The sequence below is a fragment of the Tripterygium wilfordii genome, chromosome 13, assembly GCF_013401445.1.
Source record: "Tripterygium wilfordii isolate XIE 37 chromosome 13, ASM1340144v1, whole genome shotgun sequence".
In the NCBI taxonomy this organism is placed as follows: Eukaryota; Viridiplantae; Streptophyta; class Magnoliopsida; order Celastrales; family Celastraceae; genus Tripterygium; species Tripterygium wilfordii.
The window spans coordinates 10859674-10879428 of NC_052244.1; the positions used below are offsets into that span (position 1 = coordinate 10859674).

The following is a 19755-nucleotide window of genomic DNA, read 5'->3' on the forward strand; positions in this document are numbered from 1 at the left end:
TCTTATAGTCTTTGAGGGATGTCTACAAAGTTTGAATTAAAGAGTTAGAAGAGGTAGGGCAAAAGATTTATTTGGTGCAATCAAATAAGGCCCTTGTTAAGGGTTTTTATTTGAAGTCTTGGAACCAAAATGAAAAGACAAGATTGGATAGTACATTTGCATTACATGGTTGAGAATTAAAGAAGTTCAAGTGGTCCAGATTTGGAGTTACACTTTGATCTAATGGTTGTCATGAAGAGTTTTCAAGTTCTCATTTTTCCTAGATTTCAAACAGTTAGTTATTGGAAGATGGAGATTTGTTTGCTAAAGATCATCGAGAACTAAGATTTAAAACTAGAGAGAAATTCTTGCTACTACTTTCATCAATGTTCAAGCTACCTTACTATTGCTACATCAAGTTTCTACTTGTGAATCAAGCACTCATTAGCTATTGAAAATCTTCTCCAATTTGAATCACTATACTCAAAGTATTCTCACTACATTTGCTTTTGTAAAAGGGAAGTTCCAGCATCTTTTAAGCTCTAATTGCTTACATCAAAAACACCTCTTGCTCTAAAATTTCATCCACACCCGTGAGGTCTTTGACTGTAATTGAGAATTCCATATCAAATAGCTTTGTGTTAATCCTTGCGTGAACGTTGTTCTTTAATTATTGTAAAAAGTCCCTTCGGAGGGTAATTTGAAGGAAAAAAAAAAGAATTAATAAATATATAAGAATATTTATTAACTAGCAACTACGTACGACTAGTTGGCTATCTAATGAACTGTCCCTAAAGTAATAAAGCTGTTTTGAATTTGCTCCACAATTGTGGGTTCATCATCTTCACCTAGGACCCACGATTTGGGTGACAGAAATGACACCCTAAAGCTGTCCCTCAAGTAATATAATGCCACGCACTCTCTATTTTATTTTTCCATGTAGAACTTGGAATGTGCATTCTCCAACACTAAAACTTCTAAAGTTATTGCTGACTCGGGACCAGCTCTTGCATCTATTATTGCATCAACCTAGGCAGTGAAGTAAGACAAGGATCTCCCAACCACTCTAATAATGAGTGGATTTAATTTTCTCGCTTTTTCTCTCCATCTATAATAACATCCTCCCAATTTGTAAACCCATCAGCTCTTGCAATGGCTGCGTTTTTCTCTAAACCATGGATCCACGATGTGTTCTTGAGCTTCAGTACCGACACTAGCAATAACTTCACCGCCCACCTCCTTTATGCGCTAAAAAAGGCTGGTATCAATTCTTTGGGGAACCACGGCGAGAACTGTGGAAGTGATGACTTGCGGCTTGCAATTCAAAATTCAAGAATTTCAATCATTGTTTTCTCCAAAAACTATGCTGCGTCAAGCTGGTGTCTTGAACAGCTAGTGAAGATCATGGAATGTCGAAAGACGTTTACGCGGTTGGTTATGCCGATATTCTACGATGTGGATCCTTCCGATGTTCGAAAACAAAATGGGGTTTATGCAGAAGCTTTTGCTAAGTACGAACATCTTTTCGTGCAGAAGAAGGTGATGGAGTGGAGGGCGGCATTGACTGATGCAGCCAATTTATCTGGGTGGGATCTAAGGAATACTGCAGATGGGTAATTTACTACTTCCTTTTCTCACTTTTATTCAATTTTTACTTTTGGGTTCTGCCCTGATTTTCATTACCACTGAAATGGATTTGTTTTGAATTGATCAAGGAAGTAATTAATGCAGTCTGTGACCCTGTGGGATTTATATCATAATGAATTTCCTATATTTGCCAACATTAGTGAACACCGGAGTGTTTTAAATAATTATAAAAATCATCTGTACCCTTATTCTGATAGCTTCTTTTTCACTTTAAGATATATAGATATATATATTTATTGAACTTCTTTTCCTTGTTGGCAGGCACGAAGCAAAATTTATTAAGATAATCGTTGGAGAGATTCTGAGAGAAGTTAACAACACGTACTTACATGTGGCCACCTACCCAGTTGGAATAGATCAACGAGTGCAGGATATCAATCTATTGTTGAATGTTGGATCAGATGATGTTCGCATGGTGGGAATCTGCGGAATGGGTGGAATTGGTAAAACAACCATTGCCAAGGCTGTTTACAATCAATTGTTTCATAATTTTGAGGGGAAAAGTTTCCTTGCAAATGTTAGGGAAACAGCTAAGCAGCCAAAGTGGGAAATACGTCTGCAGAAAAACCTACTTTCTGATATCCTGAAAGATGGCAAGATGAAAATCAACAGTGTTGATATGGTAAAGGAAATACTCTCTCAAAGAAGGGTCCTTGTAATTCTTGATGATGTAGACCGATTGGACCAACTGAACGCAGTAGCTAGAAATCGTGATTGGTTTGGTCCGGGGAGCAGGGTCATCATCACAAGTAGAGATGAACAATTGTTAAAGAAGATGAAAGTGGATGAAGTATACATGGCAAAAGAATTGGATGACGCTGAATCTATTGAGCTCTTTAGCTGGCATGCCTTTAGGAAAAGTGATCCTGTCCAGGATTATGTTGAATTATCAAGAAGTGTAGTCAATCATTCAGGAGGACTGCCGCTAGCTCTTGAAGTTCTTGGGTCATTTCTGTTTGGTAGTACGGTAGTTGAATGGATAAGTGCTTTAGAAAGGTTGAGAAGAATTCCTCACAGTCAAATTCAGGATAAACTTAGAATAAGTTATGATGGCCTAAGCAGTGACAGAGAGAAGGATATGTTCCTTGATATAGCTTGTTTCTTTATCGGAATGGACAAATACTATGTTGTTCAAATTTTAGATGGTTGTGGCTTCTTTGCAAAAAGTGGAGTAAGCCTTCTTATGCAGCGGTGCCTGGTGACAGTTAATGAGGATAACAAGTTAGTGATGCATGATTTGCTTCGAGATATGGGGAGAGATATTGTTCGTGAATCATCACCGAAGGACCCTGGAAGACGTACCCGATTGTGGCTTCAGGAAGAAGTTTTTGACGTCTTGGTTAAACACAGGGTGAGAAAAATCTCTCAACACACCAAAATGCATTTGTAATGTCTTACATATATGTTAAGTAGGTAGTTAATACATTTTTAGTTCTATATTGAAGGGATATGTAGATGATGAATATGCTTATTTTACATATTCAAGTACTTCTTGAATTGCAGCAATTACCCTGTTTCTTACTTAGTGCTCTTTGTCAGCAGGGAACAGAATCTATTGAAGGGCTAATCCTAAAATTTCCAGGATCCACCTCTGTTAAGTTAGATACAAAAGCATTTTCCATGATGCAGAGACTAAGACTGCTTCAACTTACTGATGTACAATTCAGTGGAGGCTGTGAGAATTTTTCCAAAGAGTTGAGATGGCTCTGTTGGCGTGGGTTTCCCTGGAAGTTCATACCAAACAGCTTTTATCTGGAAAACCTTGTTGCAATGGACATGCGCTACAGCAATTTAAGGCGAGTTTGGAATGATTGCAAGGTAAGATATAATCATCAGGTCCAAAACCAGGTTTTGTAAGCATTTGGTTGTGCCAGAGACTGATATCTTATATTCTTTCTTTTGTCTTGACTTCCTGATATTTTGATTAGCAGTTTCTCCGGAAGTTGAAGTTTCTCAATATGAGTCACTCACAGTTCCTCACGCATACTCCTGACTTCTCAAAACTCCCTAATCTCGAGAGGTTAATACTGAAAGACTGCAAAAGTTTGGTCGAGATTCACCAAGTCATTGGACAACTTGATAAACTTGTGCTAGTAAACTTGAAGGATTGCAAGCAACTTAAGAATCTCCCAGAAAGCTTCTCAAAGCTGAAGTCCCTTGAAACTCTCATTCTTTCCGGCTGCTCAAGGTTTGAAAAATTGCCTGAAGACTTAGGGGACTTAGAATCATTGATATCCCTTATTGCAGATAACACTGTTATAGCACAAGTGCCACTTTCGATAGTAAGATTGAAGAACCTCCAAAAATTATCTCTTTGTGGCTGTAAGGTATCTCCAATTAATTCATTGCCTTCTCTCCTGTGGTCTTGGATTTCATCACGAAAATATCCTACCCCCACCAACCTCTTGCCTGCTTCATTGCATGGCCTAAGCTCGCTAAGAGAATTGTCGCTCGAAGACTGTAATCTATCGAATGATGCACTCCCAAAAGATATCGGGACTCTTCCCTTCCTTAATAAATTGAACTTGGGAGGCAATTGTTTTCAGTATCTGCCGGACAGCCTTAGTGGCCTTGCTAAGCTTCGATTATTGAAGCTAGACCGTTGTGATAGGCTTGAGTCAATTTCTGATCTACCAGTAGGTTTGGAATTCTTGCAAGCAGAATATTGCACGTCATTGGAAAGAATACAAGGCCCGTTGAAATGCTCAAGTTTGTTCCTGCTGGGTCTTAATCATTGCCACAACCTCGTCGAGGTTCCAGTCCATGATAAGTTGAAGTCTCTTCATTACGTTTCAATGGAAGGATGCAAAAAAATGTCCAATGCTTATAAGGAGAGAATCCTACAGGTCCTGTCTCTTCACATATTTATACATTTGTATCTACTTTTTGAACATGTTTCATGTTTCTACCTTCTTTTGTTACCAAGGTGAATAAAAAATCCAAAATGGTTTGCAGGTATGCGCTGTGAGTGATCATGGTTCCGTTTGTCTTCCAGGGAGTGAGATCCCTGATTGGTACAGCTATGTGGATGAAGGTCCTTCAGTGTTTTTTCAGATTCCCAAATTCGTTGATAAATTGAAAGTTTTTACTGTTTGCGCTGTTTATTCACCTAATCTAGACAATATGAAATCTGCTGTTAGTATGCGCGATGTGACAATTTTTAATTGTACAAAAGGTTTTGAAAAAAGGATGCAATTTTCATTTTATGGTTTTAGCGTCTCTGGAGATCACCTGTGGCAATGCAATTTTTTAAGTCAGCGGTACGGTTTGGATTTAGATTTGGATTTTGAGGATGTAGTAGTGGTTTTGCTAGATTTGGGTGACAAATTTACCATAAAGAAGACTGGCGTCTGCTTAGTATATGAGAGGGATGTGATTATTGGCTACAAATCCAATTTAATTACTTACAATAAAGATGAAGTAAACAACGATGCAGATGCAGGTGTTACGAACAAGAGAGGGCGCCATGGGGATGAAGCTGGACCTAGCCATCGCTGATCTAAAAGGTTAAGGTACGAAGCTAATGTTGGAAATGAGTTGCATTGATGATGAAGAATGCATGGCTTTGTTAAAGATGCCTCTCCCATGGTTATCATTCAAGTGGTCAAAGTCATCTCTTGGTCAACTTTAGCAATACACACCGTTTAATTATATAATTCAAATCATATTTGTATTTTATTTATTTTATTATGCAACAGTTGCTTTACGGACTATTATATTGTCAGTAATATATCATCTTCTTGTACAGTTTTAACTTCTCTGCTCTTCTTCTGCTTCTTCTCTCTATGATTCTTTCTTGCTCTTCTCATCTTCATATACTGATTAATAAATTATAAAACATTAAAAGAATGTTATAAATTACATTAGAATAAATATTCTACAAATTAACACTTAATAATTGAACTTGCCCTAACGCAGTTTTGTTCATCTAAATACTAAATTGCACGTCATCTCACCTCATTACATTGTTTTTAGTTACACGCCAAATACTTTATGTCACGGTAACTCACCTCATTTTACATTAGTTTTGGAATTTACCTTACCTCATCAAAAGATATCAAAACTCAACACACTCGCAAACGTATCCCATATTATACGAAATTGCAATTAATAGTTGAGCTCACCCAGTCATAGTTGTATACATGTCGAACGTTAAACTGCACATCACCTCATCTCACCAATACTTATAAGAAGAGCATCCTACAAGTCTTGTCTCTCCACCACATATTTATACCTTTGTATATACTTTTTGTACATGTTTCATGTTTGTCCCTTTTTTTTTTGTTGCCAAGGTGAATAAAATTCCAAAATGGTTGTAGGAATTGGCTGTGGATCATGGTCTTGGTGGCATTTAACTCCCTGGGAATGAGATCCTTGATTGGTACAGCTACAAGGATGAAGGTCCTTCAGTGTCTTTTCAGATTCCCAAACTCATTGATAATAAATTGAAAGGTTTTACCGTTTGCGCTGTTTATTCATCTCTTCTAGACAAGATGATATTTGAAGATCTTCACTATCTTACAATTTCTAATTATACCGAAGGTATTGTTAAAAGGAGGCCAGTTGCACAATATATTCAGGCATCCCTTGAAGATCACCTGTGTCAAAGCTTAGTGAGGTCACAGGACTCTTCAATGGCAGAGACTTTTGCTTCAAATTTTTTTTGGCAGACTAATCAACATCTTCTCTACTATCCTTTGGTTAGTAATATCCTCCCCATAGAAACGCCTCTGATTTACCAAATTACTCAACTTATCAGAATACTCCTTTACAGACTCACTCTCCCTCATTCTCTACAGTTCAAACTCTCTTTTGAGAGTGAGAAGTTTGACATACCTTACCCTTTCACTGCCCTTAAACTCCTCCTTCAATTGTTCCCAGGCTTGCTTGGCTGTCTTGAGGCCAACAATGCTCGAGAAAATTTCCTCCGTGATTGCAACATGAATGTAAGACAGTGCTTAAAAATTTCGTGTCTGTGAGTCCTTCTGTGCCTTGATCTTAGCCACGGTGGCATCATCAGTAAGTTCAACTAGCTCATAACCTTTCTCAACAAAGTTTCACAGATCATCAGCATTGAGAAGAGCCTCCATCCAAAATCATACCCCTCTCCCTTGAACACCGATGGAACTGGTAGGCTAAAGTTGCTCGACATCTCCGATCTTCGTCACAGGTCCGGTAAGAACTTGAAAGCTCCGATACCACTATCAATTTGTAGAACCCAATTGCTTCTTGTATAAGCAATAGAGAGCACTTTCAAACAGAAGTTTTCAAGTTATCGTGACTAGAAAAAACCAGAGAAAGCAAGATTGTAACCTTACTTTGTATTACAACAACTTATAAAGTCTTACAGCAACCCTTTTCCAAGTAAAGGATAAGCTTCCTTACATGGGAAAACGAGACTGTCCACAACCACACAAACATACAACATAAAGAAACATTACTAAATATAGTATGGTCAACTTTCAACAATAATGTTGACCCTAACAGCATAAACAAAAGAGAACCATATTACATGTTAGTAAAACCTTACTTCACTAACAAGCTCTTTAGCAGGCATGCCTTTAGGGAAGGTGCTCCTGTCCAAGGTTATGTTGAATTATCGAGAGGTGTAGTCATTCATTCAGGAGGACTGCTGCTAGCTCTTGAAGCTCTTGGGTCATTTCTGTATGGTAGTACAGTAGTTGAATGGAGAAGTGCTTTAGAAAGGTTGAGAAGAATTCCTCACAGCCAAATTCAGGATAAACTTAGAGTAAGTTATGATGGCCTGAGCAGTGACAAAGAGAATGATATGTTCCTTGATATAGCTTGTTTCTTTATCGGAATGGACAAATACTATGTTATTCAAATTTTAGATGGTTGTGGCTTCCTTGCAGAAAGTGGAGTAAGCCTTCTTATGCAGCGGTGCCTTGTGACAGTTAATGAGGATAACAAGTTAGTGATGCATGATTTGCTTCGAGATATGGGGAGAGATATTGTTCGTGAATCATCACCGAAGGACCCAAGAAGTACCAGATTGTGGCTTCAAGAAGAAGTTTTTGACGTCTTGGTTAAGCACAGGGTGAGAACAATCTCCCAACACACCAAAATGTATTTGTAATGTCTTACATATATGTTAAATAGGTAGTTAATACATTTTTAGTTCTATATTGAAGGGATAAGTAGATGATGGATATGCTTATTTTAAATTGCAGCAATTACCTTGTTTCTTACTTAGTGCTCTTTGTCAACAGGGAACAGAATCTATTGAGGGCTAATCCTAAAATTTCGAGGGTCGACTGATGTTAAGTTAGATACAAAAGCATTTTCCATGATGCAGAGACTAAGACTGCTTCAACTGACTGATGTACAATTCAGTGGAGGTTGTGAGAATTTTTCCAAAGAGGTGAGATGGCTCTGTTGGCGTGGGTTTCCGTGGAAGTTCATTCCAAACAACTTTTATCTGGAAAACCTTATTGCAATGGACATGCGCTACAACAATTTAAGGCGAGTTCGGAATGATTGCAAGGTATGATATGACCATCAAGTCCAAACAAGGTTTTGTAAGAATTTGGTTGTGCCAGAGACTGATATCTTATATTCTTTCTTTTGAATACCAGTTTCTTGGGAAGTTGAAGTTCCTCAATATGAGTCACTCACAATTCCTCACGCATACTCCTGACTTCTCAAAACTCCCCAATCTCAAGAGTTTAATATTAATAAACTGCCAAAGTTTGGTCGAGATTCACCATGCCGTTGGACAACTTGATAAACTTGTGCTAGTAAACTTGAAGGATTGCAAGCAACTTAAGAATCTCCCAGGAAGCTTCTCTAAGCTGAAGTCCCTTGAAACTCTGATTCTTTCTGGCTGCTCAAGGTTTGACAAATTGCCTGAAGACTTGGGGGACTTAGAATCATTGATATCCCTTATTGCAGATAACACTGCTATAGCACAAGTACCACTTTCCATGGTAAGATTGAAGAACCTCCAAAAATTATCTCTTCGTGGCTGTAAGGTATCTCCAATTAATTCATTGCCTTCTCTCTTGTGGTCTTGGGTTTCATCACGAAAAAATCCTACCCCCACCATCCTCTTGCCTGCTTCTTTGCATGGCCTAAGCTCGTTAAGAGAATTGTCGCTCGTAGTCTGTAATCTATCAAATGATGCACTCCCAAAAGATATCGGGACTCTTCGCTTCCTTGAGCATTTGGATTTGGGAAGCAATTGTTTTCAGTATCTACCGCACAGCCTTAGTGGCCTTGCTAATCTTAAAACCTTGGTTCTATACAATTGCATGCATGGCTTTGTTACATGTTGAGGTTCTAATCAGTGTATGATGATTTGGATTGGACCTTGTTAAGATTTCATGGAGATGATTGAAGTTCATGGAGATGGCTCTCCCATGGTTATCTTCTCCTTACTGATCTCAAACGGATAGGCTTCGACTCTGTCTATTATGATTTCTAATCTGATTCTGTATGACAGTCCCTTTCGATCTGCATGTTTCTTGCGTACTTGAGCCCTATATGTACTTGTTCCCTTGGTTTACTTGGACTCTATTTGTCTTAGTTGGCCCATTTGTGTTGCTTTAATCGCAATCATTCACAAGGTCGTGTGACTCAGACTCACTCTTCATATATAGTAGATCCGGCAATTCCCGGACCATCCTCAGCTATATGTTGTGCAGGTACTTTTTCTAATCTTTGGAATGTTAATATTCTGTATTAAATATATGATATCAAAAGCTCTGTTTAATATTCTGTATTAAATAGGGCTATGCCCGCGCTTCACGGGTGGTGTTATTTACAACATGTCAAGATTAAAGTAATGATAGAAAATAAACTATTTACTCGTTGAAATCAAAAGAAAAACTAAAGCAATCTTTTTGTCCTTGATGGCTCCCTGTCAAATCCATCTTTGTATTTGGTATTGGGTTATTTGTTTGAATGATCGCTTAGTTACCCTCTCGCAATCTAGTCCTAATCCATAAAAATTTCTCAAAAATGATAAGCTTTTGAAAATATACAAAAATCAAAAGATAAATAGTCATATCTCAAATTGTATTCTTATCATCGGATATGTCCATTTTAAAACAGTAACATTGGTCGTCCAATGTTACTATTTTGAAAAAACTTCAAATTTGGTCAATTTCTGTGGTGATTCGCCACATCACCACCGACATTGGACTCCCTTCATAGAGACGCACAATGCCCAATTACATCTAGACCAAAACGACCACCAAAAAAAGAGATGAGAGAGAAAGAGAAAGATGTAGTAGGAAAGAGAGAGAGGGAGATGTAGTAGGAGGGAGATGCAGTAGAGAGAGAAGATGTAGTGAGATGAGAGAGATGTAGCGTAGAGAGAAAGTAACAAGAGATATAAATTATATTAGATCTAAATCTCTTCGAAAAAAGGATAAAAAAGGAATTAAATAAAATTTAAATAATTACAAAAAATAAAAATGGACTTATGAGGGATAAAGTTTTTTTGAGTGGACTTAGATGTCAAAGAGTTTTGAAAGTGGTATTAATATGTCATTTTCCATAACAAAAATTATAATTGATATAAATGAACAATAAAAAAAATAGAGAGAACACGACTTATAAATGGTTTAATCACGGTAGAATCCTGTGGGCTAAATTTTCATTAATACGTGCTTAATTTACAATAAATACTCTATTTATACAAAAATACAAAACAAACTTAACCTCATCTCAAATAACTACCAATTGATATGATAACAATTCAACATAATTTTAATTTGATTGTTATCTTATCTCTAAACTTTGATTGACATGTTTGTGGCCAAATGGAGATTATCCGATAAACATTTATAAACATTTATGATTGATTTACTTTTCTTTCATCTGTAATTGATACCTAAGGGTTTTTTGCTTTAATCTCAAAGTAACAACTAGAGAGAAAAAAAAAATGTCAATGGAAGGGAGATTTTAAGTGTATGTATCTAATGGAAATGTATCGGCTTAATACAATTTTTGGTTATTAAAAGATAGGTCTCGTTTCAACTCATAAGTAAGAAAGTGGGCTGAGTATTGGAATTTAAACCCATTTTAATTTTGTATTGGGTTTTGTGTTGTCGAACCAAGCCCGTTTAGCCATCCACGTGGCTTGAAATATTCTTTCATTCATCATCATCAAGGCCTACCTAACATGGCTCGTTGACCTTGGTCAACAGGCCGTCTACACCGCCATAGAATATCTTCTAATGCCACTAGAGTTCTTGCTAATCCCCTACAAACATAATATTTATGTTAATATATCATATATGAATAAGATTTATCATGGAATTAAGACGCCTACCGTCTTGATAAAACCCCCACATGATTTGGAGAGTGGAAACTCCTCTAAACTTTTTGAAACGGGAATGGGATACGAACCCTGGTCACACCATCGTTATCACTCCAATTAGTGGCTTAGGTGTAACTTCTGTTAACTTGTACGTTAAAAACTGATGTTTATCTTAAGGGGTTTTTGTCCATAAGGACAAAACTTAAAATTAGTTGTATTCCAACAAGGAAAATCTAAAAAAAACTTTAGAAAAAATGACAAAGCCTAACAACTTACCAAAATACTCTCCCTCTTTCTTCTTCTTCATCTTCATCCTTCCTCCTTCCTTGCGTCATCATATCCGAAGTTGGTCGTCTGGCCATCATTTTCGACGAATGAATTACCGAAATGAAGCTCTAGGTCAGCCCGATCAAAGCTCAATAATTACCAACAGTAGAAAATCACTTGAGTCGCCGAAAAAGCTTCTTGAAATCAAGGCCACAGTTTGAAAAAGAGCTAGATCCGACCAATACAGTCGACGTCGGCGACCATCAACTCCACAGACCAAGGCGTATCACCTTTGAGGTTTTATTGCTTTTTCAAACTTTTTTTTTCCCATCTGAAATCGGATCTGAATCTGCAGATATTATATCTGTTTTGAATATGATATTATATATGTTTTGTATCTGTCAATATTCTTCTGAAATCGAATATGAATCTGCAGATATTATATTTGTTTTGGATCTGTTCTGATATGTTATCGATTTTGGTCCTTTTGGAACTTCAAACAGATAATATTTCATTAAGGACAGATAATATTTAATAAAACAGATAACATTATGACAGATATCAAATTAATCGAAACAGATAACATATCACATGTAGTATGCAGATCTCACATTAGAACCAAAAGACCACGAAAATCACCACAAAAATTGTCAAAAATAATGACGTGATGACAGATCGAAAGAAAACAATAAGATCTATAAGTCTTGTGGTGAGTATGAGTAGATCTAGTTCAAACACAACAAAAATCCGATTGCAAAATCAGTAAAAAATGGCATAGAACTCTCTAATAAGCCATGAGAGGCGGAGATGAAGCTTCCGGCAGTGAAGACAAAGCTTCTGGCGAAAGTCCAAGATGAATCATGTGCAGGAGGCATGTGCCATGTTTAAGGATGAAGATAAGGGTATTTTAGGCAATAAAACCATATATTTTGACTTTTTATCCTTCTTGGAATATTAGTTCAAACTATATAGATTTTATGATATAGGACTTTTAAGAGTGTCCTTATTGAAACAAAACTTTCTAATGAGGGACTTATCCTTAATTTTCCCTTATCTTAATTACTTAAATTATATATATTTTTTAAAAATAACATAATCTTTATTATCTGACATTTATAGTGTCATAATTTTATTTTACTGATATCATATTTATTGACATTGTTCATATGTATGACCTCTCTCAATCCAACATTTTTATATTATAACTAAACATCTCATCAATCCATCAGGGAAAGCAAAAAGTAACGAAAATATGCATTAACATTATTCTAATTAATTGAAAGAAATTTCTTATATTCATAAATTTGTGTTTTTTTTTTTTTCTAGTAACTATCTGACTTGAAGAAGAGTGACTGTGAGATAGCAGCACCAACCAATGATGGTATACGTCGCTGAAACAGAACATCAAATTGAGCCTGCATTTGGGCTTCAAGTTCAGTCTACATTCATGCTTCATTCTCAGCTTAGTTTCTTGAGTTTTCCCTAAAATAGTAAGTAACAGTTGATGATTGTTCCATAACCAAATGGTATGTGAAATTGTGTTAATATCATGATGAACTAAAAGAACATACTCACACTCATTTTCCAGTCGCCTTCCATCTTAGAAATAAACATTATTTTCAATACCAAAAACATGTCATTGCCGCTTTAAAAAAATTGGGCTGACAGAACGTACACCTCAAGCATGTGATTTTCTCTTGTCATTAATGCTAAATTATTCATCGCCTACCTCAAAAAGGAATGCAAATATGGATGACAACCGAAACATTACTTACTCTACACAGAGAAACGAAAGCAACACTAGCACATATGAGGTGTTGCTAAAAAGATAAAATTTTCATCGATTCAAAAGCAAGAAAAGTACAAAATTTTATTTGTTTCACATAAATAAGAACAAAAAAAAAAAACTGAGAGAATGGCAAAAATTTGATCTAATGATTGTCATGAGTTTTTCAAGTTCACATTTTTCTAGATATCAAACAGTTAGTTATTGGGAGATGGAGATTTGTTTGCTAAAGACCATCGAGGACTAAGATTTAAAGGAAGATGGAAGGCCAAAATTGAAATATTGAAGTTGATCCAATGGTGGAGATTGTGTAGAGACAAATAAAATTAGAGTTCTCCCTCATTTGAAAAACTTGTAGAAGAAAATTGAAAACTAGAGAGAAATTCTTGCTACTACTTTCATCAATGTGCAAGCTACCTTGCTATTGCTACATCAACTTTCTACTTGTGAATCAAGCACTCATTAGCTACTGAAAATCTTCTCCAATTTGAATCATTATACTCAAGGTATTCTCACTATACTTGCTTTTGTAAAAGGGAAGTTCTAACATCTTTTAGGCTCTATTTGCCTACATCAAAAACACCTCTTGCTCTAAAATTTCATCCATACCCGTGAGGTCTTTGATTGTAATTGAGAATTCCACATCAAATAGTCTTTGTGTTAATCCTTGTGTGAACCTTGTTCTTCAATTATTGTAAAAAATCCATACCCGTGAAGGAAAAAAAAAAGAATTAATAAATATGTGAGAATATTTATCAACTACCAACAACGTACGACTAGTTGGCTATCAAAATAATGAAGCTGTCCCTAAAGTAATAAAGCTGTTTTTAATACTATCCATGAAGTAATAAAGCTGTTTTTAATTTGCTCCACACAATTGTGGGTTCATCATCTTCACCTGGGACCCATGATTTGGGTGATAGAAATGACACCCTAAAGCTGTCCCTCAAGTTATATAATGTCACGCACTCTCTATTTTATTTTTTTGTCCATGTGGAACTTGGAATGTGCATTCTCCAACACTAAAATCTCTAATTTTATTGCTGACTCGGGCCCAGCTCTTGCATCTATCATTGCATCACCCTAGGTAGTGGAGTTAGAGAAGGATTTCCGAACCATCTTTGTATTCATTTTATTTGTTTATTTGTTTTTACTTGTCTATTTGTTTAATTGCTTTCTAATCCATTTTGGTCTTTACAAGATCCTGCATTAAAATTGATTTTTTTGTTCCTATACATTGATCATTTGCTTGAAGTTGTTAATTACTTTAGTAGAGGTTTCTCTAAACCATTAGGACAAGTGTTTTGATTGTAGGATTTTTTTTGAATCCTAATCTGTCCGTGATTAACAGGTTGCCTTAAAGTTTGAATTTTGACATGAATTTTTGATATAGTATCCATTATGTTATTGTGATATTGCATTATTTCGTTACATTCCAACTTGATTTGCTAGGTGAAATTAGTGTTACTAAATCTATACACGGATTATTGTTATAAAATATATTTTTGTGACTCTTGATTATTTGATACTTTGTCATTCATTATATCGTATCACATATTGCATTGATTTGAAATTTGATTAGGATAATTATTATAAACCTAACTTGTGTGTTATTTGTTATATGTTATTATTTGTTAAAAGATATTCCAATTGAAATTTGAAGACACAATTCACCCCCTTTTGTGTTAAACACGATCCTCCATTGATTATTGGGAATATATGCAACTTCCTGACTCCTACTAGGTGGAAAGTTACAAAATCATTCGTCAAGTCAACATCATAACTAGTGTAGCTGGAGCATCAATTTAATTTCCTCGCTTTTTCTCTCCATCTCTAATAATATCCTCCCAATTTGTGAACCCATCAGCTCTTGCAATGGCTGCGTTTTTCTCTAAACCATGGATCCACGATGTGTTCTTGAGCTTCAGTACCGACACCAGCAACACCTTCACCGCCCACCTCCTTTATGCGCTAAAAAAGGTCGGTATCAATTCCTTGAGGAACGACGGCAAGAACTGTGTAAGTGATGACTTGCGGCTTGCAATTGAAAATTCAAGAATTTCAATCATTATTTTCTCCAAAAGCTATGTTGCGTCAAGGTGGTGTCTTGAACAACTAGTGACGATCATGGAATGTCGAAAGACGATGAGGCGGTTGGTTCTGCCAATATTCTACAATGTGGATCCTTCCGATGTTCGGAAACAAAATGGGGTTTATGCAGAAGCTTTTGCAAAGTACGAACAGCTTTTCGTGCCGGAGAAGATGATGGAGTGGAGGGCGGCATTGACTGATGCAGCCAATTTATCTGGGTGGGATCTAAGGAATACTGCAGATGGGTAATTCACTACTTCCTTTCTCACTTTTATTCAAATTTTTTTATTCATTACCATTGGAGATGATGCTAATATTATAAAACATTATCCGTTGAGAACTCAAATTTTTTATTCTTTACTTGTACTCGTGATGCACACATGGCTATGACCAATATGTTTGCATCACGTAGTAAAATGGAGTGAAACTATACATGTTCGTCAGATGCAAAATCACGCAAGTAATGTAGTCGTAGAATTTATATTTTAATGAATTTCCATTAGATGATAATACTGAATCATCTGTACCCATATTATTATTATTATATATGTGTGTATATATTTATATTCAACCTCTTTTCATTGTTGGCAGGCACGAAGCAAAATTTATCAAGATAATCGTTGGAGAGATTATGAAAGAAGTTAATTGCACTTACTTACATGTGGCCACCTACCCAGTTGGAATAGATTCACGAGTGCAGGATATAAATCTATTGTTGAATGTTGGATCAGATGATGTTCGCATGGTGGGAATCTGTGGAATGGGTGGAATTGGTAAAACAACCATTGCCAAGGCTGTTTACAATCAATTGTTTCATAGTTTTGAGGGGAAAAGTTTCCTTGCAAATATTAGGGAAACCGCTAAGCAGCCAAATTGGCAAATACGTCTGCAGAAAAACCTACTTTCTGATATCCTGAAAGATGGCAACATGAAAATCAACAATGTTGATATGGTAAAGGAAAAACTTTCTCAAAGAAGGGTCCTTGTAATTCTTGATGATGTAGACCAATTGGACCAACGGAATGCAGTAGCCAGAAGTCGTGATTGGTTTGGTCCGGGGAGCAGGGTCATCATCACAAGTAGAGATCAACAATTGTTAAAGAAGATGAAAGTGGATGAAGTATACATGGCAAAAGAATTGGATGACGCTGAATCTATTGAGCTTTTTAGCATGCATGCCTTTAGGAAAAGTGCTCAGGAGGACTGCCGCTAGCTCTTGAAGTTCTGGGGTCATTTCTGTATGGTAGAATGATAAATGAATGGAAAAGTTCATTAGAAAGGTTGAGAACAATTCCTCACAGCCAAATTCAAGATAAACTTAGAATAAGTTATGATGGCCTGAGCAGTGACAAAGAGAAGGATATGTTCCTTGATATAGCTTGTTTCTTTATCGGAATGGACAAATACTATGTTGTTCAAATTTTAGATGGTTGTGGCTTCTTTGCAGAAAGTAGAATAAGCCTTCTTATTCAGCGGTGCCTTGTGACAGTTAATGGGAAAAACAAGTTAGTGATGCACGATTTGCTTCGAGATATGGGGAGAGATATTGTTCGTGAATCATCACCGAAGGACCCTGGAAGACGTACCAGATTGTGGCTTCAGGAAGAAGTTATTGACGTCTTGGTTAAACACAAGGTGAGAACAATCTCCCAATACACCAAAATGTATTTGTAATGTCTTACAATTGGCACCAGAATTTGCAACATACTCATATATGTTAAATAGGTAGTTAATACATTTTGCATATTCAAGTACTTCTTGAATTGCAGCAATTACACTGTTTCTTACTTAGTGCTCTTTGTCAGCAGGGAACAGAATCTATTGAAGGGCTAATTCTAAAATTTCCAGGATCCACCTCTGTTAAGTTAGATACAAAAGCATTTTCCATGATGCAGAGACTAAGACTGCTTCAACTTACTGATGTACAATTCAGTGGAGGTTGTGAGAATTTTTCCAAAGAGCTGAGATGGCTCTGTTGGCGTGGGTTTCCCTGGAAGTTCATACCAAACAACTTTTATCTGGAAAACCTTGTTGCAATGGACATGCGCTACAGCAATTTAAGGCGAGTTTGGAATGATTGCAAGGTATGATATAACCATCAAGTCCAAACAAGGTTTTGTAAGAATTTGGTTGTGCCAGAGACTGATATCTTATATTCTTTCTTTTGATTACCAGTTTCTTGGGAAGTTGAAGTTCCTCAATATGAGTCACTCACAGTTCCTCACGCATACTCCTGACTTCTCAAAACTCCCCAATCTCGAGAGGTTAATACTAGAAGACTGCAAAAGTTTGGTCGAGATTCACCAAGCCATTGGACAACTAGATAAACTTGTGCTAGTAAACTTGAAGGATTGCACGCAACTTAAGAATCTCCCAGGAAGCTTCTCTAAGCTGAAGTCCCTTGAAACTCTCATTCTTTCTGGCTGCTCAAGGTTTGACAAATTGCCTGAAGACTTGGGGAACTTAGAATCATTGATATCCCTTATTGCAGATAACACTGCTATAGCACAAGTACCACTTTCCATAGTAAGATTGAAGAACCTCCAAAAATTATCTCTTCGTGGCTGTAAGGTATCTCCGATTAATTCATTGCCTTCTCTCTTGTGGTCTTGGGTTTCATCACGAAAAAATCCTACCCCTACCATCCTCTTGCCTGCTTCATTGCATGGCTTAAGCTCGCTAAGAGAATTGTCACTCGTAGACTGTAATCTATCGAATGATGCAATCCCAAAAGATATCGGGACTCTTCCCTTCCTTGAGCATTTGGATTTGGGAAGCAATTGTTTTCAGTATCTACCGGACAGCCTTAGTGGCCTTGCTAATCTTAAAACCTTGATTCTGTTCAATTGCGATAGGCTTGAGTCAATTCCTGATGTACCAGCAGGTTTGACAACTTTGTATGCAGCACAGTGCACGTCATTGGAAAGAACACAAGACCTGTCGAACTGCTCAAGTTTGTCCTTGCTGAATCTTTCTAACTGCCACAACCTCGTCGAGGCTCCAGGCCAGGATAAGTTGAAGTCTCTTTTATTCGTTTACATGGAAGACTGCAAAAAAATCTCCAATACTTTTAAGGAGAGCATCCTACAGGTTCTGTCTCTCCACATATTTATGCATTTGTATCTACTATTTGAACATGTTTGATGTTTGTACCTTTCTTTTTTTGTTACCAAGGTGAATAAAAAAATCCAAAATGGTTTGCAGGTATGCTCGGCGAATGATTTTGGTTGGGTCTATCTTCCAGGAAGTGAGATCCCTGATTGGTACAGCTATGTGAATGAAGGTCCTTCAGTGTCTTTTCAGATTCCCAAATTGGTTGATAAATTGAAAAGTTTTACTGTTTGCGCTGTTTATTCATCTAATGTAGACGATATGGAATCTGCTGGTAGTCTGTGCGATGTGACAATTTTTAATTATACCAAATGTGTTGAAAAAAGGATGTGTAATTCATTTTTTTGTTTGAGCGTCTCTGAAGATCACCTGTGGCAAAGCAATTATTCAAATGATTTGGATATGGATTTGGATTTTGAGGATGAAATAAAGGTTTTCCTAGATTGGGGTGACAAATTTACCATAAAGAAGATTGGTGTCTGCTTAGTATATGAGAAGGATGTGAATATTGAGTACAAATCCAATTTAATTACTGACAATGAAGAAGAAGTAAAGGAAGATGCAGGTGTTACGGACAAGAGAGGGCACACTGAGGATGGGGATGAAGCTGGACCCAGCCATGGCTGCTCTAAGAGGTTAAGGTATGAATGAAGCTAATGTTGGAAATGAGCAGCATTGATGATGAAGAATGCATCATGCATGTCTTTGTTACATATTGAGGTTCCAATCAATGTATGATGATTTGGATTGGACCTTGTTAAGATTTCATGCAGATGATTGAAGTTCATGGAAATGGCTCTCCAATGGTTATCTTCTCCTTACTGAAGTTAGGTAGTTTACCATGGTTATCATTCAAGTAGTCAAAGTCATCTCTTGGTCAACTCTAGCAATACACACCGTTTAACTAATTCAAATCAAATTTGTATTTGTATTTATTTATTTTATTTATTTATTTCTTCCTTCTTCTCTCTATGCTTCTTTCTTGCACTTCTCATCTTCATCTATCCCGATTAATAAATTAATTATTCATAAATTATAAAATATTAAAAAGAATGTTATAAATTACATTAGAATAAATATTAGACAAAATTGCACTTAACAGTTGAACTCACCCAATCATAGTTTTGTTACATGTCAAACGCTACAGGCCTGTCTCACCACCACATATTTATACCTTTGTATCTACTTTTTGTTCATGTTTCATGTTTGTCCCTCTTCTTTTATTTTTTTTTTTGTCACCAAGGTGAATAAAAAATCCAAAATGGTTGCAGGAATTGGATGCGGATCATGGTCATTGTGGCATTTATCTCCCTGGGAATGAGAACCCTGACTGGTACAGCTACAAGGATGAAGGTCCTTCAATGTCTTTTCACATTCCCAAACTCATTGATAATAAATTGAAAGGTTTTACCGTTTGCGCCGTTTATTCATCTCATACAGGCAAGATGATATTTGAAGATCTTCGCTATCTTACAATTTCTAATTATACCAAAGGTATTGTTAAAAGGATGCCAGTTGCACAATATATTCAGGCATCCCTTGAAGGTCACCTGTGGCAAAGCTTTATTTCAACTCAGAGGTCTGTTTG

General features: G+C 36.6%; 2 protein-coding genes and 1 pseudogene across 3 annotated transcripts; all 3 read left to right on the top strand.

Moving 5' to 3' along the window:
• Positions 1–955: 955 nt before the first annotated feature.
• LOC120013234 (disease resistance protein RUN1-like) lies at positions 956–5376 on the top strand. Of its 2 annotated transcripts, XM_038864977.1 has the most exons (6): positions 1252–1409; positions 1513–1592; positions 1888–2977; positions 3169–3444; positions 3558–4472; positions 4582–5376. In XM_038864977.1, the coding sequence occupies exons 1-6, from the start codon at positions 1389–1391 to the stop codon at positions 5122–5124; spliced, it is 2925 nt and encodes a 974-aa protein (XP_038720905.1). In that variant the 5' UTR covers positions 1252–1388; the 3' UTR covers positions 5125–5376. The 2 variants fall into 2 exon arrangements, with proteins under 2 accessions (XP_038720904.1, XP_038720905.1); XM_038864976.1 differs by having other exon boundaries at positions 956–1592.
• Positions 5377–5619: 243 nt separating this feature from the next.
• Positions 5620–9580, top strand: LOC120012568 (TMV resistance protein N-like). Its single transcript, XM_038864011.1, has 11 exons — positions 5620–5627; positions 6014–6326; positions 6426–6572; positions 6690–6796; positions 7114–7684; positions 7943–8131; positions 8223–8882; positions 9089–9131; positions 9213–9290; positions 9376–9427; positions 9562–9580. The coding sequence occupies exons 1-11, from the start codon at positions 5620–5622 to the stop codon at positions 9578–9580; spliced, it is 2187 nt and encodes a 728-aa protein (XP_038719939.1).
• Positions 9581–14743: 5163 nt separating this feature from the next.
• Positions 14744–19381, top strand: LOC120013235 (annotated as a pseudogene).
• Positions 19382–19755: the final 374 nt, after the last annotated feature.

What these genes read in the sequence shown, in the direction of transcription:
- LOC120013234 (XM_038864976.1), top strand. Translation starts at nt 1,132, where the DNA reads ATGGCTGCGTTTTTCTCTAAACCATGGATCCACGATGTGTTCTTGAGC. An exon ending in ACGTCTTGGTTAAACACAGG is followed by an intron (nt 2,978 to 3,168) that starts GTGAGAAAAATC and finishes CTTTGTCAGCAG; the next exon opens with GGAACAGAATCTATTGAAGG. An exon ending in ATAAGGAGAGAATCCTACAG is followed by an intron (nt 4,473 to 4,581) that starts GTCCTGTCTCTT and finishes AATGGTTTGCAG; the next exon opens with GTATGCGCTGTGAGTGATCA.
- LOC120012568 (XM_038864011.1), top strand. An exon ending in ACGTCTTGGTTAAGCACAGG is followed by an intron (nt 7,685 to 7,942) that starts GTGAGAACAATC and finishes TCCATGATGCAG; the next exon opens with AGACTAAGACTGCTTCAACT. An exon ending in TGCGTACTTGAGCCCTATAT is followed by an intron (nt 9,132 to 9,212) that starts GTACTTGTTCCC and finishes ATCATTCACAAG; the next exon opens with GTCGTGTGACTCAGACTCAC.